The sequence below is a fragment of the Canis lupus genome, chromosome 21 (genome assembly GCF_011100685.1).
Source record: "Canis lupus familiaris isolate Mischka breed German Shepherd chromosome 21, alternate assembly UU_Cfam_GSD_1.0, whole genome shotgun sequence".
Classification (NCBI taxonomy): domain Eukaryota; kingdom Metazoa; phylum Chordata; class Mammalia; order Carnivora; family Canidae; genus Canis; species Canis lupus.
In genome coordinates this window covers 5,901,017-5,927,495 of record NC_049242.1, presented here as the reverse complement: position 1 = coordinate 5,927,495, position 26,479 = coordinate 5,901,017, and the positions used below count along the sequence as shown (strand labels likewise).

The 26,479-nt window shown below is 38.6% G+C and overlaps 1 protein-coding gene and 1 long non-coding RNA gene across 3 annotated transcripts in view; both read right to left on the bottom strand.

Moving 5' to 3' along the window:
- SESN3 (sestrin 3) overlaps positions 1-20,387 on the bottom strand; it is a 71,561-nt gene extending 51,174 nt beyond the window's left edge. The window contains exon 1 of one of the 2 annotated variants that reach the window (XM_038568266.1): positions 20,270-20,387. In XM_038568266.1, coding sequence (XP_038424194.1) covers positions 20,270-20,347 — 78 coding nt within the window. In that variant the 5' untranslated portion in view covers positions 20,348-20,387. Of the gene's footprint in view, positions 1-6,169; positions 6,188-20,269 lie in introns of those variants that run through there. The other variant, XM_038568267.1, reaches the window with a different exon arrangement.
- Positions 20,388-21,291: 904 nt separating this feature from the next.
- LOC111091481 lies at positions 21,292-25,430 on the bottom strand. Its single transcript, XR_005375471.1, has 3 exons — positions 25,150-25,430; positions 24,087-24,321; positions 21,292-22,123 (listed from the first exon to the last, which is right to left on the bottom strand). It is a non-coding gene; the product is annotated as an uncharacterized LOC111091481 (long non-coding RNA).
- Between the last annotated feature and the right edge of the window lie 1,049 nt (positions 25,431-26,479).

Sequence of the window (26,479 nt, the reverse complement as noted above, 5' to 3'; positions counted from 1 at the left end):
TACATGGGTATGTTAGGTCATACCCATGACCTAGGTAGCTTAGCTCAGACAGGTGCACTTTTCTGAATTTACCTTGTAAATTCAGATGAAATTGGACAAAGTAAATGCAAAATTCACCATTATGCTCAAGTCATTCCCTTACACAACAATTGGAACAAATTTGCCTAAGTGCTATAGCAGAACCGACAGCATGTTGCATTCTAATACTACATCACTTCACAGCTCTTATTAAGACAGAAAGTAAGACTAAATACATTTACCATTATTACCCCATTATATCAGACTTAAGATTCTTTAATCCATACAAGTTAAATTGTTTTATGTAAAAAATTTTAATTTGACAAAGTTCACAGGCAAGATGGAGAGAAATTTAAACATGGATAATCTGCTTTTAATTATGTCATATAGTTTACTACAAATAATACTCTATACATAAATACTTGTCTTCTCATATCAAAGATTTGGCCCTATTTAAAAAAGAAAAGAAAACAGAGTTAGTTTAGGCAATTTGTAATTAGATTTGCATTATTTGTAAACCAGATTCATAGAAAAAGATAATTTTATCAAGAAAATTGAGATGCCTTGATTATCATTAGAGTAAAAACATAGGATCTGAACCTCAGATAATAATAATTTCTTGGGTAATACTTCTAAAGTATGTTTGTGAAACAGTAGTGACAAGCCTGCAAATTTTAAAGTTGTAATCAAGTAAAGCAGCAAAATTTCTGTCAGCCAAAAGACATCCTATATTAACTTACTTGGACCGCCTGGGTGGCTCAGTGGTTGAACAACTGCCGTCAGCCCAGGGCATGATCCCGGGGTCCTGGGATCGAGTCCCACTTCGGGCTCCCTGCATGGAGCCTGCTTCTCCCTTTACCTGTGTCTCTACCTCTCTTTCTGTGTCTCTTGTGAATGGATAAATAAAATATTAAAAAAATATATATATATATAACTTACAGAAACATTAGTCTTTAGAAATGAAGACCAGTGGACCGTTCCCTCTAGGCTAGGTGGAATAAAATCCAGGGTTTCCATTATTCTGTTTCAAAGACTCTTAAAAGAGGAAAACCAAAACTATCGCTTTTCTTGGTAGGAACTACGTCTAGCAAACCTCAGTCAAGAAATGCAAATGTATTTAACTACACTGGAATTTACAGACTTAGAAAGGAAATGAAATAAAGCCATCAGGGCACTTAGATGAAAACTTGGCTATTAGTAACAAAAACACTGAGTTGGTTCATTTCTATATGCTTTTCTGTTATCTTTGAATACCGAGAATCTCTATCTAGGATGAGGGAAAGTAAATACAGGAAGATCGTTGAGGGTATGGTTGATACAGTTTTAAGCACGCTACCTGGGGTATCTGATAACCTCATCCATGAAATGCGGATAACACCTACATCAAAGGTTGTATGGTGCAAAGCCTAAAATTGAGGCTCCATATTATAGGCTGCCTTGACATTTGATAAAATAAGGAGGATCTCAATTAGCCTAACTACAAATTCCCATCCTCCTATTGTTCATGTAGATAAGGTCCCCAGGCCAAACAACCCTCCTTACCATATGTATCAGGTACATTCCTGCTTGTCCCCGAGAAGGTGGTTTCAGTTCCACACTGAGTAATTCCTTGGAATTATTCAAACAAGCAAATCATAGATTCCCACAGGCACCCCAGGGCATCTCAACCTCTTCATGTGACAAAGCCTCCCTCCCACAACCATTGTTGCTCACTCCTGAATGCAACCTCCATGTGGCCCTGAGTGGTGTGCAGTGTTTTCTTGCCCTGGGCTGTGAGTATATGTAACAAGTTGCTGATCTCATCTGTCCAATGCTGGGTGTTGTGTGTCTGGCCATCCCCATGACCCAGAGTTGGGGATCTCTTCCTCACCATGGGGTAAATAAGAAGCTATTAAAACAGGTAATGAGAATAATTATATGAGTAAATACCTGTAAACTTCATAAAACAGTGCCATATTATCGACTACATATCTGCTATTATTAGAATTAGCTAATAGTGAGTTCACCGATCACAATGTAACAAGTCAAAATGTTTAAACGTTATCTAACAAGTTAAAGGAAAGATTTATACAGTAGACTGGATTTATAAAGCTACTAATTGGCTCACAGTGGTCCCTTAATTAAATATCTTGCTCAACAAATGACCCAGACAATTAAAAATGGAAAACAGAATTGGAAAATATAGCCACTTAACTGAGAAACACTCATCATCACAGTAATTGGTTATAGATACTCTTTAATGAGTAGATCATTTTTAAGAATTAAAATTTAGATTGAAAAAATTATTAAAAATACAGTCACCAAGACCACATCATTCTACCTTGAAAATAACAAAGGCATTTAATACTTAGTCTTTTCCACACACTGTATTTAGATGATCAACACTGTATTCATGCCTTCACAACTGTTAAAGTAACAATTGATAAGTATCTATAAAAAGCCAAAATATTATGTTTTTCATTTTTATCTCCTTTCACATTTATTTTAAAAATACATTTCTCTCCAACCACACAGTAAGCTCTTTAAAACCTAGGGCATATTATATGTGTGTATGTGTGTATATATTCATTCTTACAAAAATGCTGGAATGTATATATTAAGTACTTGCAAATTAAATTATTTCAGAGGTGCCTGAGTGGCTCAGTTGGTTAAGTGTCTGGCTCTTGACTTCAGCTCGGGTCAGGATCTCATGGTCCTGAGAGGGAGCCCTGAGTCGGGCTCCTGCTCAGCAGGGAGTGTGCTTGAGAGTCTCTCTCTCCCTCTGCCCTTGCCCCTGCTGGCACGCATGCACACATTTTCTCTCTCAAATAAATACATAAATCTTTAAAAAATAAATTATTTCATAAAATAACCATCTTTCCCTATCTTCAGATCCTAATAAGTAACAATTCTAGATTAATATATAGTGTTCAAATTAAATATTTGATAAATTCTTGGAATTTATACAAGTCTATCTACCATGTGGTATTAAGATAGAATACAATGGCAGCTATCTTTTGAATTCAAAATCAAAGAGAAAAAAACTAATTTTCTGTTTAAATATTAGCAAGTATATCAGGTTCCTAAAGAGAAATCCTGGCATGATGGATATGATAACAGAGAGGAAATTGCTATCCAAACAGCTACAATACCTCCATTCATTTCCAGATTGCATTCATCAATGTCTACACATTTGAGTCCTTATTAACCACCTACACACCCATTATTATTCCCTTGGCAATTTACCCACAGCTACTATGGATATCTATTAAATCTATGACCTTCTGTTTTTGTCTCAATTGGGCCTTTAATTTACCATCTCATTTTGGATTTGCTCTCTACACTTAAATTATTTGTTCTACTTATTATTTCAAAACAGTACTAGCTCTTCAAATTTTTATGAAACACACATTTATTGTGAAAATAAACAACAGACAATGAAAGAAAGTAAATAATAAAAATAATTTCCAGTAATCCCATCACCCAGGAATTGATATTACTAATTTTGGAGTCCATGCTTCTTCTTCTTCTTCTTTTTAATGAATTAATTTATTTGAGAGAGAGAGAGAGAGAGAGAGCATGCAGGTATGGGGGGAGAAGAGGGACAGAGAGAGAGGGAGAGAATCTGAAGAAGACTCCCCACTCAGTTCAGAGCCCAACCTGGGGCTCAAACCTAGGACCCTGAGATCATGCCCTGAATTGAAATCAAGAGTCAGACACCCAACCAACTGAGCCACTCAAGTGCCCCTGAAGCCCACCCTTCTATATCTCTTTACCTTTTTAAAAATGAAAATGAAAACTTCATATCCTCTGGGGGAAAAAAACAAACAAACCTAGGCTTTCCACTCAATAACCTATTATAGACATGAGTTTACTTCACTACATAGATCTAATCCCAAGAGCTGTCCAATATGCCACTGCATTTATGCCACATATTTGTTTAATCAATTCCCTCATTAAGAGTAACCTCAGACTATTACCCATTTGCTGATGATACATTAAGGTAAGAGATGATTCAACTGGAAATAAACCCTATACTGAGACAAGGCTTAGTCGAGAAGGAAATAAATATAGAAAAGACAAAAGATTACAAATGATAATGTGGTCTTGTTCTTTAGCCCTGGCTCAACAGCACTCTCGCTGACCTTTACTGATAGCTTGGTGGCCCAACACTGAGAAGCTCTTCAGTGGGTGTGAATACAAGGAGGAACAAGGCAGGCAGGCAGGTTGCCAGTAGAGTCTCTTTAACAGAAATTATCTGTAGACTCAAAATTATAGGAAGCAGTTGGGGGAAAAAAATAGGCATGAAGTGTTGCTTTTATTTTTAATCTTGTCATTGCTTCCAGTGTTCCCCCAGAGAATTCTATTTAAATATAATCAAGAATGACCCATAATTTAGTATTTTTATTCTTTATGAGAATAAAATTACAACTAGAGCCAGGCAACCCATTTTTTTTTCCTCAGGCAGAGGCCCCAATCCTAAACTTACATCTGAGCTGCTCAAGTTTTCCATTAATGTGACGATGATAATTATCACTCATTAACTAAAGGAAAGAACTGTTGTATAGTAGCATTGTGAAATGTTCGGATAAAAAGTGCTATGTAAAAAAAAAAAAAAAGTATGTTATGCTAGCTTAATCAGACATGCAATAACTGACAGGAAATATTCTCATACCTTACTTTTGCTGCACTGCTATTTTAGACCATGAAAATGCCTTTCTAAATTTCCTTTTTTATGAGTCTCAAAGTCAAAAGCTGACTGCCCATTGCCATGGAGACAGTTCTATTTAAGGTACTATATTAGTCCTTTCCTCACAGAAGGATAGAAAAGTGGTCAATAGAAAAGCATCACTCTCCATGGGTTAGAATTAAGTAATTTACATATGTTTCTAGAGCAGCAAACACATAAATGGGAATTTGGGAGTGGGGGCAATTGAATGCAGTTCGTTATTTTTCCTGAGAAAGATCAACACAGATTAGATTTTACCACCAAGCTAAAGACGATAAGAGAAAAATTCCCTTTTCCTCAAAATTATATGCAACCAAATAAGAAAATAAAATTATTTCTATTTACTATCCTAGAAGAACTGCCACTAGCCGAGACAATCTGTCTTTCAAAGAGCAACCATTTTATTCTTTGGATTTATAAAGAGCCCACATATCACAGACATCCCTTAAGTTTCCTTTGTGTTAATTTTCAGACCTCCTGATTTGGCTTTCTGACATCCCATTTGTACCTGAAGAGTAAGCTACTAGTTTACAGGTAAAAGGGAATATCCATAATTTACACACATGTTTAAATTTGTCTAAGAGACTGGAAACAAAACAAAAACACCCAATCTTTCAATCCTAAACCTGTAATTAGGACAAATATTATCACTTCTCCTTCTGTTTAAGAAAAAAAAATGTCCAAGGTAATCTTCTCCTTGAAACCTTAAAACATCAATCTTCTGTGAAATAAAAATAATATAAGATGGTGAGGCCCACCAAAGTCTATCAATGTTGGTGCTGAAACACTATTTTTATGTAAACAATCAATTCCCAAAGATATTTTCATTTAATTTCAGTCATAAGGGGGCATCTGGGTGGCTCAGTAGTTGAGCATCTGCTTTTGGCTCAGGTCGTGATCCCAGGGTCCTAGGATCGAGTCCCACATAGGGCTCCCCACATGGAGCCTGCTTCTCCCTCTGCCTATGTCTCTGCCTCTCTCTCTCTCTCTGTGACTATCATAAAAAAAATAAATAAATAAAATAAAATAAAATAAAAATAAAGAAATAAAACCCAACTCTTTTTTTTTCCCCTTAAGCTGAAGTTCAGAATCCAGCAGCAATAAAATAAGACATTATATTTCTTAAGGTGAGAGCATCTTGTACTAGATGGTCTCAAATCTCTATCTTTTTAAACAGGCAAAGAAATATTTCTGATTCTAGAGCTGGTACTACCTTTATTATCTATAAAAAATAGGGATTTTGTATTGATTCAATTTGAAACAATTTCCTCTTTTTACTATATTTCTCAAACAATTGATAATGCATATTGGAAATAAAATGGACACACTATTTTGATTTGTAGAAACATCTGGTTAATAACTGTAGACCTGTGGTACTAGATCCTTAGGAGTGCATCAGGATCACCTGGAGGGGTTGTTAAAATACAGATGAGCAGGCCTCACCTCCAAAATTTCTGATTCAGCAGCGCTGGGTTGGGGCCCCAAACAGCGCATTTTTAACAAACTCCCAGGCGATGCTAATGTTGCTGGTTTCAGGATCACACTTCAAGAACCACTGCCCTAGGCATTAAACAAACTTATTAACTTATAGAATTGTTATTCTTTTAGTATATCATTTTAATCTTTCCCAAAGGAACCATTTTAAATAAAACAATAGCTTCAGTCTCAGGGGTGGAGCTGGGGGAGGACAGTCAATCTTAGCAATTTGAAAAGGATATTGATTCTATCATAACCAAGTTAATTCCTAAAACTTGCTATCCAGTGGTTAGGGAGCTGTTTGGGTTACACTGACATTCAGGAAAACAAACCATCACCAAGAAAAAATGGCTGTGTCTCCTGTGGATTCAACTGGCCTTGAAGAGCAACTATCCACTACAAACTTGTGCAGATGAACTTAGTATTTGAATGTAAATTTTTCTTAGAAATGACTATAAACCAATTATGCATTACCTATGTTCCAGAAAAGGTATGTATCAAGTTTCTGAGTCCAATCTAGCTTCCCATTGACTTACATTTTCATTTTAGAAATCCTTTATCTTGAATTGATCTACAGCTGACAGCACACTGCATTTTAGTTTTCAAGTGCTCTACAGCTCTGTCAAATAGTTAATTATCCATAAACACTAAAATGCATGAAAATGACTATAAAGATAGAATAAAAGGAAACAGCCTTTTAAAATAACAATATACTCCTGTATTTTATAGTCATGAAATGCATACCTGTCACCGACAAAGTGATGGGCAAGTTAGAAGTGCCAGTGGACAATCTACTTCATTCTCATGACATCGGAATACCTTGCATAAATGGTAACACTGTGGTTTATTAAAAGCTAAATTGCTAAATGCCCAGTCATGACAGGTTCAAATTTTAGTGACACCCTAAAACAAAAGACATAACACCTGGTAGCACATTGACAGTAGGATTCTGAGTTTCTTACTCAGTTTTTTAAAAATTCCACGGTTTCTATAAATAACTGAAGTTAAATGGAGTTATCATCAAGGTACTCATTAATGATCAATTCTTTCCATTTGCCATTTTGACAAACATGTTCTCTTCAATAGCTTAATAAAGACCATTAGTAAATGAAACAAATGAAAAACACATAGATGTACTTACCTTTGAAAGCTTACCATCAATTAAAAGTATTTTCCATTAATAGCTGCTTTTACATCATAGGATTTGTTTTTTAAAACCAAGTGCATCAACCCTAAAATTTATGTGAAACCACAAAAGATCCTGAACAGCCAAAGCAATCTTGAGGAAAAGAGCAAAGATCACACTCCCTGATTTCATATATTATAAAGCTATAGTAATCAAAATAATATAGTATTGGGATAAAAACAGATACATAGATCAATGGAACAGAATAGAGAGCCCAGAAATAAACCCAAGAATATATGGTCAACTAATTTATGACAAAGTAGGCAGGAGCATACAATGGGGAAGAACAAGCCCTTCATGAATCGGTGCTGGGAAAACTGGAAAGCCATATACAAAAGGATGAAATTGGACCACTATCTTAACCCATACACTAAAATTGACTCAAAATGGATTAAAGACTTGAATGTAAAACCAGAAGCCATGAAACTCCTGGAAGAAAACAACGGTTGGTAAGCTCCTTGACATCATTCTTGGTGGAGTTTTGTTTTTTGTTTTGATCTGACTCCAAAAGCAAAGGCAACAAGAACAAAAATAAACAAGTGGGACCAAATCAAACTAAATAGCTTCTGCCCAGCAAAGGAAACCATCAACAAAATAAAAAGGCAACCTTCTGAATGGGAGAAAATATTTGCAAACCATATATCTGAGAAGGGGTTAATATTGAAATATGTAAAGAACTCATACAATAACAAAAACCCTAAATAATCCAATTTAAAAGAATGAGCAAAGGATCTAAATAGACATTTTCCCAAAGACACCCAGATGGCCATGAAAAGATGGCACATGAAAAGATGCTCAACATCACTCATCATCAGGGAAATGCAAATCAAAACCACAATCGGATATCACCTTGCACCTGTCAGAATGGCTATATCAAAAGGACAAGTAATAACAAGTGTCATTGAGGATATGAAGAAAAGGGAACCCTTGTATATGCTGGTGGGAATGTAAATTGATACAGCTACTATGGAGGACAGTATGGAGACTGCTCAAAAAATTAAAAGTAGAACTACCATATGATCCAGCAATCCCACTTCTGGGTATTTCTCATCAGAGACCAAAAAGACTGATATAAAAAGATATATGCACCTCTATGTTCACTACAGCATTATTTACAACAGCCAAGAGAAGGGCACAACCTAAATGCCCATTGATGGATGAATGTACAAAGAAGATGTGGTATATATACACAATAGGATACCACTCAGCCATGAAAAAGAATGAAAACTTGTCATTTGCAACAAGGATAGCCCTTGAGGGTATTACGCTATGTGAAATACATCAGATAGAGAAAAACAAATACTGGATGGTTTCACTTACCTCTGGAAATTTAAAAAAATAAACACACAAAATCAAACTCATAGATACAGGAATAGATAGATTGGTGGAGAGGGAAGATACTTAGGGGAAGAAGGTGGAAGGGTGGGCAAAACTGGTGAAGGGGATCAAGAGGTCCAAATTTTCAGCTTTCAAATAAACTAGTGGGGATGTAATATAAAGCATGGTGACTATAGTGAATAATATAGCAAAATTAAAAGTTGCTAAGAAAATAAATCTTAAAAGTGCTCATCACAAGAAAAAAATGTCATAACCTTGTATGACAGGTTATTAGACTTGTTGTGGTTATTGTTTTGCAACGTATAGAACTGTCTAATCATTATGCTGTACACCTGAAACTAATATAATGTATGTTGATTATACTTAAAAAACAAAACAAAACCAAGAGCATCAGATTTTATATTTACTTCATAAATATAAGAGTAAGATAAGCCTAATCATCCATATCATTATTTGTGTTATGTACATTTAATTCCCCCATATATAATCATAACAATATGCAATCATAACAAGAGTTGGTCAAAAGAACTCCCTACCAGATCTAGTATGAAGCACACGATATTAAAATGCATAGCTGTCAGTCTTCACTTCAATGTAAATTCTGATTGAATGAATAGGGTCTGAATCTTGCACTTTGTATGGGCTGTGTCATTCATTGCTCTGGATATCATTAGATCTCGACCATGGAGGACATCACTATACTGATACTTGTACAGATGTGCTAACATGGTAAATGGTGCTATTTTACATTCACTGACTAAATACTTGGTGTGAAATGTTTAAATCTCATCATCTTAAAAAGTATCCTGAATAATTAATGATTTTCCATTTTTAAATCATTGACAGACACCACTTCCGCTCACCATAGGAGGAGTTTGCTTCCACTGAATTACCCTCCCCTTACACACACTGCCCATACCAACATTCATACATTTCCGCATTCGGGTACCACCCTTGTCAGCTCTGGAGTACGTGTTTGTTTTCCTTACCATATGACACAGTTCTTGAGTGTCACTATGTTAATGTTAATGGAAGAAAGTAGTTAGGACTTTAATAGAATAAGACAATGAGTTCAACACTTTAAAATTTACTATAGAAAAAGTACTATGCTTGTTGCATTGCCTATCTGTAGTCAAATGAAATGTCTATAGAACTATCATATAGTCTCCTCACTCAAGACCTCAAAGATAATATGAATGACAGAGCTCTGAAATCCTAACATAAGGACTCTGATCAGCACACAAAATATTCAGACTCTTGAGTAACTAGTTTTGCATTATGGTGTATCAATCCAAACCATTTATATAAATTAGGTTTTGCAAAATTCTCAAAATGGAATTGTCATTAAAATGTAAGGCTATGTGATACATAATGTTTCTAAAATCAAACAAGGTGTGACAAGGTATTACTTCAAAAGAAGTAAAAACAGCACTCTGTGTTTATAAGTGTTTAATGACCTGACAAATGCGCTTTCAGGTATATTTAGTATCTACAGAGTTTTTAAAAAGTTTTACTTTAGATCCATCCAAATTATGTTATCTATCCAGGGACTAAATAGGTCATTCTAATTAGATGTTTTTACAAATGCATTATTAGTAGTCGGCTTTTGATTAATTTTGTACACCAATGAAAGTATAGTTAGCATGATATAGAAATGTATTTTTTAATGGGTACTGTTACTATCTATCTATGTTAGTAATGAGCAGATACAATTCAGAAAGATCACCTAATCTAGGCCTCTGATGCCAAATTCCTTGTACTATCATCTACATCAGGAGGTCAGCATTTGAGGTCTCCTGAATGAATAAATGAATGAATGACAGATATTCATATGGTATGTGAGTGGCTTACAAATGTTAACAGCCTTTATATTTCTTGTCTGTTTAAGAGTATGAAGGCCGGGGCACTTGGTGGCTCAGTTGGGTAAGGGTCTGCCTTCAGCTCAGGTCATGATCTCAGGGTCCTGGGATAGAGCCCCACATCAGGCTTCCTGCTCAGTGGGGAGCCTGCTTCTCCCTCTGCCTGTTACTCTGCCTACTTGTGCTTGTGCCCTCTCCCTGTCAAATAAATAAAATCTTTAAAAAAAAAAAAAAAAAGAGTATGAAGACCACGAAAGGGTAGTAACGTTGTGATAAAGAATAAGCATAAAATGGCAATGTATATATTTTTAGCAAACGAGAATTGTTTCTACATTGTTTGTCTAAACATATATTTTTCCTCATTTTTTTGAAAGATTTTTATTTACTTATTCATGAGAGAAAGAGAGAGAGGCAGAGACACAGGCAGAGGGAGAAGCAGGCTCCATGCAGGAAGCCCGATGTGGGACTCGATCGCGATCCCGGGTCTCCAGGATCACACCCTGGGCTGAAGGCGGCGCTAAACCACTGGGCCACCCGGGTTGCCCATTTTTCCTCATTTTTAAGGGCACTAAATACGAAGTAGGTCTCTTGCATAAATGAACACCTACGAATTCATGCTAATCTCAGGTGTTCAACAATGTGTGTTGCCTAAATAATATTAAAACCTAGGCCTTGTGGTTATCTTAATAGCTACCTGATATAAAACGATAGCTTACAAGATTATTAACTATATAGGTAATATTCCATTAAAAAATAAAACTATAACACAGACAGATATTCTGCACCCTACCTGGGAAGTCACCAATTTCAACTAATATATTATACAAAAAGGTTTATATAAAAGAATCTTAATATTACTTGGGGTTTAGGGCTGAGGTGCCTTTAGTGAACCACATCTTCCCACAAACTCCTCTCCTCAACATAAACCCTTTGTAAACTGGAAACTCCTCTGTAAACCTTCTGTAGACAGTGCATACAAAATGTAGATGGGGGAGGCCAGTTGCAGGACACCATTCCCAGGGGATTTGTGTTTCCCTTTAGTATCATTTTCACCTTACTGTAGAGAGCCAAAATGAATGGTGGAAATGAGCATTCATGTTATTTCTTATCTTCACGAATAACTGTTTCCTACTGCAAAATATTACTAAAAACTGAGAACATTTCTTAGAAGTCCTTATTCAAGAAACAAAACACTTAAATTCAAAATGTTACCAGACAATGTCTTCTGTCAGATATGTTGGCAGTATTGAATAAATCCACATTACTGAACTAATGAATGACTGGTTGGCAAAAAGAAATAGGATAAAGTGCTGGAAAATTAGGAAAAAAAAAAACACATCCTAGGATTAGGAAGAATGATCGCATAATTAACAACAGACATAGATAAAAGAGCTAATTAGATAGGTCAAAACTGTCAATGAGAACCTCAATTTGTTTCTCAATTGATTTAATCATTTAAAGAAATTTGCATTTCTAATGTAAAAATAAAGTAGTAGAAAATATCTGAATTTGAAATCTCTTATTAATCTCTTGAATAATCAAGTCCTATTAAGTTTCATTAATTTCATATTTTGTAAAAGTTGTTCTCATATAGAAAACACGGAATGTAAGAAAATGCAGTGTTTATATCTGTATAAAGAGCCAGGCTTTGGAGTTAGACCTGGTTTCAAATCCTGAATCTGCCACCTCTTGGTACTATGACCTTAATCAAGTAACTAAAGCTCTCTGAACTCTAATTGCTTCATCCATAAAATGTGAGTAACAATCCTTTATAGGTTCATTGTGATGATTAAATATGATACATATGCAGGGTTTAAATATTTAGCAGTCTATGGTACAGAGGTGGTATTCAAAAGAAACTAGTATCATTATTGACGTTATAAAATGCACTTCAAAACTAAGAGTTACGATCTCAGATAATTACAATAATCTTCCATGAAATCCAGCTTTAGTTAGCCTTGAGGTTAATTTCAGCCTTCTCAATATTCAATCTATAACTGGTAAGAGAGATTTCATTTCTTCAAGTGACTAGTTTCATCTTTGCAATAGAGGATGTAAAAATAAAATGTTTTAGAAATGAGAATATGTACCTCCATTACAAGCAGCTGTTAATTAATAGAAAAAAATAAGTCTCACTCCAATGTATATACTTTAAGAAATCTCTGGTGCAAGAAATAATACGGCCCTAAATCAGCCATTTTTATACTTGGTCATACTTATTCATATATGCTATGTTCAGTACATTCTTCACAAAATGAAAGGCAAAATGCCTGTTACTCCTTATTAGAAGCTTTGAGCAAGAAAAGGCAAACTTATTCCAACCCACCATTAAATATCCCATAATACTCATGTGTCCCTCAGGGGGGCAGTCAATATCTTAACCCATGGACCATTAAGTGACTCACTTCTGGGTGGATCTAAAAAAGTAAAAGCTAACTAAGGGGCAGTCTAGGCCCAGGAATAGTTCTCTGGTTCAGTTACCAAGGGAGTGCCTGCTGGCCACCGGGATCACAGCTGGCTTGGGAGATTTCCAAAATAAAGGACTTGGGGGAAGTAGAAGAAGGAAAGCCTTAGCCAAAATAATAAGTGAAAGAACTTTAGGAGGTGGCCTACAGAGAATCTTCGAAGTTTGAAGGTCTGTCCTTAGTACTCCCAAACTGCCATCCCTTACAGAACATTAGCACATTCCAGGAGGTACAACATGCATCCATAGCAAAGCAGTGGCCATTTCGCATTTCAGAGAAGGACCAATAGCTAAGGCCTGTGTCTTGACCCTCTTAGTGAACTGACATTCTTCCTCCCTACTAGAACTTCCTCCAAAAAGTAGGATTTTTCACTGAAACATTCCCATGGCCACAAAGATGATAAAAATCATCTTTGCCACTGAACTTCTCAAAGTGGTTGTTCTAGAGAACAAAATATGACCGTAAAGGCATATCAGACAAATATCAAACATGTTTTGGAAAATGAGAGTAGTTCTCATTATATCAGATTACATTCTACCCAATATAAGTATACTGCCAATATCTATGAGTGATAGATTTTTAAATCAGAATTCTAATTTTGCTAAAAATAAACTATTAACCAGATCCCAAATAAGAGATTTGGGATAACTAGATTTCCCCTAGTAGGGGAAAGATAGATGTAAATAATTGTTAATTATAATTTAACATGCTAAGTGTGAAAACTGCAGTATATTTTTGGGCAGAACAGAAGTCCTGAGGAGACAAAAAGGACAAGAGTTTAAAGATTAGGAAATGCTTTTGAGATGTCACAAGTCTTGAAGAAGATTTTTCAAAGACAAATAGGATTTCTACATTTTTACTGTAACTTTAGATGGTATAGGATATATACTTTTAAATAGTTTATACCACACATACTTACACATTTAAGGCTGTGTGGGACGCATCACTAAACATTTTGACTTTGCCATATATTTACCTTTATATGGTGAATCCCACCTCCTCCCCCATCCCTGCCCTGACCACAGTAATATCTTAGGGACAGTCTAGAAACTGGTAGTCATTTATAGGTCTCACTAGATCTAATCAAATAAATAGATCCTTATCCCCATGCCTTCAGGAACTGCAGGTAGTTGTTGTGTGTCATAGCTTGTATGGACAGGGTAACTACATCCCCTCCACATAAAATATAAAAAACCCTGTCTTTGAGGATTGCAGAATCTAGGGACTCCCACATTCAGAGCGATCCTAATTCCTCTCTACAGTGGTGCTTTTCTTTATTCTAACAATGCTTGTTATCAGCAGTCTACGTTGATACTTCTCTGATTCTTTCTGGTCTCCTCTTCTTCTGTTGCTTCTCCCACATGTCTCAGCTTTCAAGAAAAAAGGCTCACCTGGCTACTTTTTTGTGTGATCCTCACACAAAATAGAGTTGTCTGGCTTGGCCTTATCTACATTTTCTGTCAGTGGTATTTAGCCTTTTATATTCCACATGGACTCCTGGGAATTATATTTACATGTACCGTACATTTACATGAACTCTGGCTTAGCTATTTTCAATGGTCTTAGAACTCCCTCACGCTCTTAAATTTAAAATTATGGAGGAACCAGAAGACCTTTTGTTTGCATACGGGCTATAACTCAATATTTACTGTATTAGGAATTAAAACTGAGAAAATGTTAAATTACTTAAAATAATAAATCCATTCCATGTTAACAGAAGGCAAATATTTTTATGAAAATAACTTTATTTTCCAAAACAAAAAAAAGTGAGCAGTGACATTTAGGTTTTTGCAAATCTCTTTAGTGTTTGTTTAACAGAAGACAGCTGAATTTCATATCTGATTCTGTATTCAATCTGTTGTGATGTTTTGACTGAATTATGTAAGGAAAATCTGGCCTCATACACATAAGAAGTTGGGAAATGAAAGAGTTAATTGTGAATATTCTTTGATAGCACACCAAAAGTCCACAAGTAGAGCTTCCTAATGGTTAGTTACAATGTGAATCTGAAACCCTATCAGGAAACTTAACTTTCTATACCCTATTATATTAAAATCTATTATCTAGCATGCACTTTCAATGGATCTTTTATTGAGGTCTGATTTTGATAAATGTTTGCTAAAAAATGAGACAAGAAACCCTGAAAATTGAAGAACCACTGACAACTATCGTTGCTAGTAAGAGAAAGAATGGTCAGATGGAGAGTTTTGGGAATCTAAAGCTGGATGTGAGGCTATTCCCTGGCAGCTTCAGTACTGCAGGGGACTCTTAGAATATCATTTTATTATAAAGGCAATTCTAAGAATTAAATGAACTTTTTTACTAGTTGTATAACAGAGATCAAGGCGCTTAAAATTTTGTTTGTAAGAATCAACTGAGACAATGTGAAGGCACTCTAAAAATTGTAAAAGTCTAGACAAACTTAAGTCATAACCCAATACTTTCAAAAAGGATAGATGGGATAGAGATAGGGAGAAAAGATTAAGACACTTTTACTCCTAAAACTTTTCTCCTAAATTACAATTATTAATTCTTTGCCCAACTTCTATTAAGTATAATCAATTCTGACTCTTAGTCTTTTCAAACTAAATACTAATTTCCTTCATCTGCTAAAGTGTCAAAAAGACAGTTTCATTTTATTTAATTATTGGGAAAAAATGAAAGCAATGTACTAGATTACTATGTAAGAGGGGGAGGAATAGGTATAAGTAGAAATATGCAAATCAAAAATCAGTATGTTGATTATTCTAACCAAAGCATAATATCTTTACCTCTCATTTACAGCCAATAACTAAAAAGGGCAGAAGACTAACCAAATTACTCAATATGTATTGGAATATATTGCTACAACTCACAAAGAACTAAGGTATTCTGGGAAAATAAACAGGTTTACGTTTTCTTTACATTTGTAGTTATACTTTATGGTTTACAAAGGAGTTTAACTCACATTACCTCTCTAGATGTATGCAGCAACCTCTAAGTCAAATAGAATTTATCTACATTTTACAGAGAAAACTAGGCTTCAAAGAAAGTAACTAATTTGCTCCAAATTAAAAGACCTACTAGAGACCTGTAAAAGACCTATCAGAGACCATGGGCACACCTGGTGGCTTCCAGCATCACTACATTAGCAGTTACGTTTTAGCAGTTTACTTATTTGGTGGTAGGAAAGTGGGAGTCACAGCATAATCTTTTTGACAAATGAAATTTTAATTGCACCCAAACTATGCAACATATAAATATACATAACAATGATTTCTAATGTGTTTTGGCTACAAAGTAACAATTTCTGTTAATAAGCTTGTCAACAAGTAAAAATATAACAGTAGAAATGTAACTTGAGTAGATATGTGGGGGAAGGATTTTTTTTTTTTTGAAGGTCAAAGCCTTCATAATCAAAATCAATGACTATCTCTCTTACCATTATCCTATTAACCAAAAAGTTCAAATACATATACTAAGGTAGCAGAACAAGTTTTTAATTCAAGACCTGTGCTATTCATAATCTTATAATAAAAGATAACTTTTAAAACAATTTGTTAAAATTTGGCAAAACATTTTTAGGTAGCTGTATTTTTAAGTTATAACTTAAGAACAACTTTAAATGTACTTAAAAATACAATCCAACTCTTGCATTTTGAACACTAAAACATTTTAGGGCTCCCTCTGCATAATGGTTTGCTATCATAAATTCACTGCTTGGTCTCTGCCTAGTTCACTTAAATAAGTGAAAAACTGGCTTTGACAATCAAAAAGATATATATAAGAAACCTGATTAACGAAGCATATAGCTACAATATCAGTCAAAGCCACCACCTTCCATTGGTCGAAACTTATAAAATTGCAATTGGCAATTTCAATTATAAAAATGAGGCTCATTTAATATTTCCCATTTTATACTCGCAGTCTTTTCACTTAAAAACCCATCAAAAGTTGCCAAAATAAGTGATTATATAAACAAAGTGGAAAGATGCAATAACCAACAAAGATCTATCACTAGAACTACCTAAACACATTAAGAATTTTTAAGTGTTAAATGTCCTAACTTACAGTGCAGTTTTATTCACTTCAGTAGCACTGGCTTCTCCATATTCAAAGAACATTGCAATATGCCCCCTTTTATTCATCAGGAGATGAGCACTGACAGTTACCTACCTTTCTTAATGCAGTTTGGTACTCCACTTTGAAATTTACCTAGTTGTCCCTGGAATTTCTTCAAGTAAAATGTATCTTAATTCAAAACTCATTCACTTTTCCAAAGTAAGTGAAAACATTTCCTCTTTTATTAAAAACTTTATTGACTTACTTCATTGATAACAGAATAAGTTAGACCTACCAGGAGTTACATATGTGAGGATAGTTTTTGTTTGCTGGTTCATTTGTTTCCCCATATGGGAAATATATTCCTTTTCTAACCTAGGATACCAAACTAGGGAAATTCAATATTTTAAGAAATCTTTCTATTTTAGAAGACGCTGAATCAAAATTGCAAAGGCCCTTCTAATAATAAATGTGACTCTCATATAATATATAACTCAATTTTCAGACATTGGGCTAAACCAAGCTATTCTATTTGGAGATGAAGCCAGTTCCTTTTGAAGTTCCCCCCAAATTCAACACACTGCAACAAATTAAGCTACTTAAAGAAAAAGGTTCCCTACTGCATAAAAGGTGATTCTTTCCCCCATCATTAATGAGGATTGTTACAGCAAAGAGTAATTCACACTGAGTGTGCATGAGTTTCATTCTTCATTATGAACTACACTGAACTAAAATTCAAAATGCTATGACTCACTTGGTTATTACTGAACACTTTATTAAGAGGAAAATATAAGATAAATTCAAAGAATCACATTTTCAGAGTTGGAGATGAATTTCCAAGTTATATACTTTCTATCAAAAATAAACCACCTTTATTAGAAATAAATTCTTACATGCTCTTTTTAGAATGATGAATTTAAAATGCTAAACACTTGATATCTTTTAAGAGAACTTAAGAAGAGCAGCCTTTAAAAGCTACAAATGTGACCAAGTCATGTCAGAACTGGCTCAAACAATCCCATTTCCATCTAAAGTTATTTCATGCTACTGCATGAATCAATATTAAACATCTTGGAGTCACTAAAAACTGGTATATTGGCAAAGATACATAGCAATCACAAAATATGAAAATGGTGAATGTCCATTTCCCATACACCTTTTTCTTTTAAGAATGACTAGAAGTGAGGATGTTCTTTCTAGGTAAATAGAAATAGTTTCATAAGAGCTAAGAGAAAGCTACAAAGAACGCCAGCAAAATGTGATGGATCCATAGCCATGATTCTCTTTAAAGAAAAACTAGATTTTGTGAAGCCTAATATCACCTCCAAACATTTCATTAGCCTACCAAATTGACAGAGTCTTTAAAAAAAAAGAAGCCAAAGTCAATAGTTCTTTTGTTTCTTATTCAGTAAACCAAAACAACCCCTCCCCCCGCCAAAAAAAACCCTCCCTAGCTGTTATTTTAACCAGGCTTGAGTTTAATCAAACGTGTCTCAAGCAACATCTTTTTTTCATCTTAAAGACATAACTTACCACGTTTGAAGTTAGGAAGTAATAATTATTGTGTGTGTGTGTGTGTGTATGTGTATATATATATATATATATATATATATATATATATATATTTAAAGCTCGGTTTGGATGACATCTGACCCTGAAGTGAAAGAGTTAACATTCAACTAAGCAGATCTGTGCTTCTGATCCATTACATTTCTCACAAGCTGCCCTACAATGAGCTGAGCAAGTATCAACTGTAATTTGATCCGAGTTTATGGAAAAAAATAACTGCAGATACTCAACATGCACATTTAATAAAAATCGGTTTCAAGAGAAACATGTCCAATAAACACAATTTAAGGCATATTTAACTGTTCGATTAACTTCAAATCTGCAATTCCTTTGCTTTCTTCACGCTCTCAAATAAAATAGTGGGGGGGAATAGCAGCAGCCCTACTGCAGGGAAAAGAGGCTTGAAAAACAACTTTGATTGGCACTTGGCCTGACCCACAGAGGAAGAAAAACAGTTTTTGGACAAAGAGCGCAAATATTTGAGCTTGCTTACTTACATGCTTTCTTTCTACTTTTAATATATAAAGAACAATTCCAATAGAACTGTATTTAGAGAAATTGACTAAAAACGGTACCGTATTCATCTCAGTCTTTCAGTCCCGATGCATTTGCACAGCTCAGCAATTTTAATTCATTGGTACTGGACAAACAGGGGCATCTCAACGACTGCTTCCACTTAATGAAATGTAAAAATCGAGTTTGGGGGGGAAAAAAACTGATCATAGCATTACCAAGCGGAGGCTGTTCAAGTCTGATGAAAAAGCTTTTCTCTGTCTAAAGCGACCTCTTTTCCTTCCCCTCCCCCACCCCTTAACGGAGTGATTAAGCCAAGTAAGCTAAAGAATCCTGGAGTAAACTTTCCATCCGTCAGTCTGGGAAGCAGTACGCTGACTGCACCTCTGATTTCTCTGGATCTACACGGGCGGGGGAGGGGGAGCACTAAGGAGTGATAACCCTCGACCACCTCAAGTCTCCAGGACCCCGAGCCCCAGCAGCATGTAAGGTCCATCAGCATTTCCCACGGGCATAAAGTTCAAGCTGCTTCCCCAGCTCCTTCCAAGACTGCACTACAGACACAGGACTGCCGTCAGAGGAAGGCAAACGGGCGTTCAGGGCGAGCGCAGGGAAGCCAGAGGCGACCGAATGACGCCCCCCCGCCCCCGCCGAGGGTTGGCCGCCTCCGAGAGGGAGCCAGGCTCCTGCAGATCCGAGCAGCGCAGGCTGTTCGGGCTGCACACCGACCTCCATCCGCGGCTCCGGGAGGAGGATCGCGCCGGTGCCGGCCGCCCGCCCGCCCTCCCTCCGCGCGGAGGCCAGGCCGGGGGTGGCAGGGCGCGGAGGGGAGCCCAGAAACAGACTCCTGGCTGCAAAAAAGAAATGCGGAAAAAAAAAAATCCCCAAGCCCTCGGGACCAGCATCTGTCCCCGCGGAGACAGGAAGGCAGCAGTGCCCACCTCCACCCCCGCCCACGCCCCCTTTCCCGGTGTCGCGTGGGCAGGGCGCCCGGGGTCCCCTCCAGCCTCGCCCCGCGCGCGCCCGGGGGCCGAGCCGCCCGAGCCCCGCCGGCCGGCAGCGCCGCTGCGGGCTGCACCCCCGGCCGAGCGCGTACCTTCCGCAGCACTTTCCGGCAGTTGGTACAGAGCAGGTAGTTGGCGGCGGCCGACGGGCTGCCGCCGCCCCGGTGCATGGTGGCTGCGGGCGCCGAGGGCCGAGGCGGACGGCGGGGCCGGGGCCGGGGCCGGGGCCGGGGCCGGGGCCGGGCTCACTGCGGCCGCCCGCGCCGCTGCGGGTCCGGACGGTCCCCCTGCCGCCCGCCGCGCTTCAGCCTCCGCCTCCCCCGGGCGGGATGGCGGGCTGCGGGAGGCGACGGCCGGAGCGTGCGCGGCGCTGCCCGAGGCGACCACCGCGGCGGCGGCTGCTCCTCACCGGCCCGTTGTTCCTCCCGCCCCCATCCTCAGACCCCCGCCCCCGCCAGCCTAGGCCGAGCAGCCGCCACCGCTGCCGCCGCCGCCTCCGCCGCCGCCGCAGCGCCTCAGTGCGGCCCCGCCCCCGCCTCCCCGCCACCTTCACCACCTCCACGCTCCGGGACCGCCCCCTCCCGCCGGCGGACAGCCCCGGCCACGCCCCCGCGCCGCCCGCCCGCAGCCAATGAGCAGCCAGAGCCCGCGGGGAGCGGCGCCGGCCAATCACAGAGGCCGAGGACGCCTTGAATCTCCGGGCAAGTTAAGTTTGTCTCCGAGGCTCGGCACTGGAGAGAGATGGCGGGTTAGTTAGGGAGTCGGGGGGAAGGGATTACAGTTGGTGCGGCCCCGCCAATGGGACGGAGAGGGTGTGTCGCATGCAAATATCCCCGGAAGCCCCGCCCCGCCCCGGAGGCAAGCCACGCCCCCTTCCCTAGGTCCCTGCAAAAAAATGGTAAGGAGAGTGAGAGAGAAAAAGCTGGGCGCTAGAGCCTGGCTAGAGAGTCTAAAACTGAGCTGAATATTTCCTGGTTTCTTGAGAAGGGTTGCGGACGTTCACACTGTCAGGGCAGTGATTAAGCTTCCTCGCGGCCAGAATCTTAGCTTAGCTGTACAGAAGACTGCAATCACGTAGCCCTTGGCACCCAGGGATCTCAAAGAACTTTATGCATCGTTTATCTTGAGCCTTGTTTTGCAAAAGACCAGTTACCTGAGACACGGGCGGGAGGCAGGGGTAGATGTTGGGAGATACATTTACACCATTAATCGAGTTGGGGGGGGGGGGACACGAAACCTCTCTAGTGTAGCGGTTTCCTCCGCCATCTGAAGCACCTTCTCGCAGTCCTTTCAGCAAGTAAAGTTCCTTTATTTGTCCAGCAGGAGATGGCCACAGAGACAGGTTGATCCTCCCACCCCATGGTCCTTTCTGAGGCAGTTGATCCGAAGCATGGATAGCTCAGAGGCTGGCTCGGGAAGGAGGGTTCAGAGAACAATTCGTCTGTAAACTATGGGGCTGGACTTGCCTCCTTCAAAGCTAAAAATGGTGAGTCAGGATTTTGGCGTGCACGCTCTAGGGAGAGAGGGCACATGGACGTGGGGGAAGCTCCGGCTGGCAGAGTGTGGGGCGCAGGAGAGGGCAGGTCTCCCGAGGAAGCCAGCAGCGCGCGTGCGGGTCCAGTGCGGGTCCCGACGCGAGACACCCGGAACGGAAACCTGCTCCCCGGTGAGAACAAAGGCGGGCGCCGAGCAGGAGCCTGATTGGTGCCGGGTCCCCCCGGTGTCCTCCCGGCCGCGGAGATAACTGGCTTGGCCCTCGGGCGCGGAGCTCCGTGCTCGCGGGAGCCCCACATCCCCACCGGCCTTGGCGGTGACCGCACAGGACTGTGCGTTATGACATCACCTGTTTTCGATCTTTAGGACACCATCTGTATTCTCAGCTTCTCCTTTCATACAGGTCTCTAGCGGACCGGAGTTTCTGAAGGCCTGCAGTCCGCAGAATGAATCTGGAGAGAATGTAAAAGAACGGTTTCGCTGGTTTGCATTTCTTTCTTTTTTTTTAATTAAAACACACACACACACACACACACACACACACACACACACCTCCCCGGTTTCCTTAGGGATTCAGTGTGGCGTTGTAATGCAAAATCAGGAAGGTACACTTGGAGGAGCTAGCAAGTTTAGCATATCAAAGCTATTAGACCAAATTGTGTGGTTAAAACTGTCAATCTCATTTTTCAACAGCTGCCTCCTCTGTCCCTTTTAGAGACCAACACACATAAACCCAGTCTACACAAGGAACAAAGGAAGTGGAAATCTGCCAGTGTCAGGTTTAAATAAATTAAAATTGACTGGAAAACCCCTGAAGGGTCTGAGCTATGTGGTTGGGTAAATGTGTTGATCCATTTAGCCAGAGATAGCTAAAGGTCACTTGATGCTGTTGTAGACATATATAGCCTAGAATAGTAGTGTGGGGAAAGTGCTTAACAGAAACTGTAAAAAGCGAGAAAATTAGGTAAGGAGAGAAATCACCACCTGCTCTTCAATGTAGACAACCAAGAAATCCAGGGAGAAAGTTAACAAGGCACAGTTTTCCTAAGAACTGAAACACATATGTGTCCCCATTTAGTGGTAAATTTCTTGGGCTATATTCCTGGCTGGTTCTCTCTTGTAAAGCAGATTTTATGTGAATACATTTTAAAGGATAGGAGATATTGAAGGATGGAGTGAATTTTTGTGCAGAGATTGAATTTTCTCAAATAGTGTTTTAGAGTCAGACTGTTTTCTATCATATTCTTCATATAACCTTTCCTCTTAGTAGTTAAAATCCTTTCACAGTGAAGTTCTTTAAGCTCTTCAGTAACTAAATTCCCCAGAAAGGATGGCCAAGATAGTGTAATCTCTACCATTACCCCCTCTGACAAAGATTGCTAAATGGAGATTTTAGAGGAATAGCTTCACTGATATATGGTCAGATACATGTATGTGACCAAAGGATGGATCTCTCCACCAGACTCCTCCAGACTTCTATTGTTTGTCCAGAGGGCCATTTATTTTTTTGACATTTGACTATGTACTGCATTGTGACATTCTTATATTGAACCCTTATATATGTGTCTATATTTTCAACCCTGAAATCTTCAAGCCAATAACTCATTTTCAGCACACAACCACCACCCTTTTTTCTGGTCCTCACAACCTTCACTCCTATCATCCTTGCTCTCTGCTCTCCTGAGTACTCTAACATTCACCTTCTGGATCCTGGCCTCCCTTCCTTTTCTACTCATCCTGGATATCATAAAGAGAATGTGACCTAAGAGAATAAGTGACTTGTGAATCCTGCATCACACTCAAGACAGAAGAAAACAAAAAGCCGTTCTTTTGATTTCACACAGGACAGGGAGAAATTCCCTCCCTTTTGTTGTCTAGTATGTATAAAACAAGAAAGAACTTCAGAAAAGTAAGATATGGGTGAAAGTTACAATCAACATTGAGAATTACTTTTTAACTTATTACAAAATTAGGATGATACTTTATTAACTGTTTTACATTGTTTTTTAAATAATTTTCGCTTGTTTTGAAATATTCTTTTAAAATGTGATTTTTCCCTCCACATAGTGCATAAAATCATATGGCTCAGATGTTCCATAACTGATTTAGCCATTACTCCATTATTGAACATGGAGACTGTTTCCAGTTTTTCATGGTTATAAATAATGCTGTGATAAGCTTCCTCATACATAAGTTTCTGGCAGCACCTCTGATTCCTAGATATGGAATTTCTAACTGAAAGGATGTGAATATGTTTTAAGGCTCTTGTTACAATTTGCTAAAATATTTTGTGGAAAGGCTTAACCAATTTGTACTCATCCCACAGTGAATGAGAACACAGGGGAGAGAATCGTTTGGAAAGCACAAATCTGAACTGTCATTCTCCTACATCAAGCCCATAAATAGTCCACTCACCTCTGCCTCCAATGCTTTCCTCTCCCTTCTGCCTGGTGATTTTCATCTCCTGTTGAAAGATCTCCTGGTGGAGTCAAGCACTTGTCATAGTTGTCTATGGTGTCACCCTCTTATCTCTTCTTTAGCGTCAATCTCAGTATTGAAATGATTGGCTTAAATTCTCCTTTCTCATTAGACTGTGAACACCTTGAGGGTGGTGATGAACTTACATTTGCTTTGGATTCTTAATTCCTAGCTGAACCAGAAGAGAAGTGCTTTAAAAATCTTGGGGGGAAAAAAAGTTTTCACTCTTACTTTCCTAAATACACCATGCATTCTTCCAGGGCATCTTTTGAATCTTGAATAACAGTGATAACATCTTATAAAAGGGCCCCAGTAAATATTTATGAATTGAGCGGTTCCCAAAACCTTTGCTGCAGAGCAGATCGGCTGGATTCTTGTCCTTATCTGTCACCAATTATTTCTCTCACATTGAACATAATGGTTATTATGGCTATTGCTACAAACTCATGGTGTAGAGAGGATTGGGGGCAACTTTTCCCGTTCAGTAATTTTGAAAGAAGGTACCCTGTTAATAACATGCTGTGACTTTTGGACTTGAAATTGTTTACTTCTCTAGATATTCTACTGACCTAAGGACTGGGCCCCTTTAGAGTTCCTAAATAAGGATTCAGTTGGAAAAAATCAGTTACTAAAGATGTTTTTTTAAACTCCATTTCTTGAGACAATAGGTCATTTTCTAACATTTTGCCTTCTCAGACTTCTTTCTCCTTCTCCCTGGGGGGACCCAAAGCATTTGGATAGCAGAAAGTGCTGCATTATTTACAAATTTGTGAATACTGTAATTTGTTTCATGCACAAAGGAATTTGCACTTCACACAATTGTAAATTGATTGCTCCCTTTGAGCTGTTAATTAGATTCCTGCTATTTTTTTTCCAAGGTCCCAAACCAATACTACTCCAAAGGAGAAATTAAGAGGATCTGATCCAAAAGGACTACTGCTTTAGTGCCCATTTCCATCCCACACCCTGAGTCACCCACTCCCACCAAGAAAATTCTTACCAAAGCTCATTTTTCAAAGAACAAATATTCCACCAAGATCCAAATTTCTCTCGGCTATCTCTTGTAATTTCCCATTTCAGAGGTCCCTGCATTTAACCCCATACAAAACAGACTTGCAGGGAGAGGCCTACAGATGTGGGGTTCTTGTTGGTTGTTTGGCCTACACAATGTCAGCCAGCACAGTGCTTTAAAACAAACAAACAAACAAACAAACAAACAAAAACTGAATCACTTTAAAATTTTTATAAGTTGGGAGATTTTACACCCCAAATCCAGATTTCCAGTTTATCTTGAAAAATTGTCAGATCACAGAAAAATTGTCACACCGAGCTCATATTGCTTCATGACAACCTTTTGCTGGAGCCCAGTACCTGCTCTCTGGCTCTGGACAAGTACTCTCTACGGCGGTCTTTGTCACTCCCTAGGGGTTACTTTTGCCACTTTCTTTACATTCTCTTCTTGCCATCTGGAGGGATTTGCCACCTCTATAAACTTTCTAAATCATTGGGCTGCTGATTGTCATTCTTTATCACAGAATATGAATCAAAAATAAATTTGCCATCTCTAAGGGACAGCAAAAGTTGATGACAGGCATCAGATGCACGGAATATCATGATAGTTACATGCCCTGACACACACACACCCTCATCTCCACCAAGAAAATTCTTACCAAAGCTCATTTTCCAAAGAACAAATATTCCACTAAGATCCAAATGTGTCTGTGTGTATGTGTGTGTGTACAATGGCATTACACAAGGCTGAGGATAGTTGTCTAAGGGGGGAGAGGCCTGCAATGTCCTTTATGCTGCTAACCCCGCTTCTTAATTGAATTGGCCCACATACCCATTCTAATTGAAACTTTGGGGACTATAGGGAATGTGACAATAATAGAAGGACATTGAGGATGTCTTCTTTGATGGGCATTATCATGTACAGACTAAGAGCCCTAGCCCTGGAGTCAGGCTTGGATTTGAGTACTGACTTTGCCCCTTACTACACATATGACCTTGGGCAAGTTGCTTAATTTCTCTACACTTCTGTTTCTCGTGTCTAAAATGGAGTAATAATGTTGCATATCTTAGCCGGTGAATGTAAAGATTGAGTGAAATAATGCACACTAGAATATTTGTAAGGCCATAAAAAATGTTTGCTGCTAGCTCCACAATACGAAGGATGTCATGCTTTCAGCAAACTATGACCTTGCTCTATTCACTTAACCAATCTATGTATAAATTTTTGCTCTGAAAATGAGGATACTAATATTAGCTTAGTGACAGAGTTGTTTTGAAGATTAAATGAGCTATATGTAAGACACTTTCAAACAATGCTT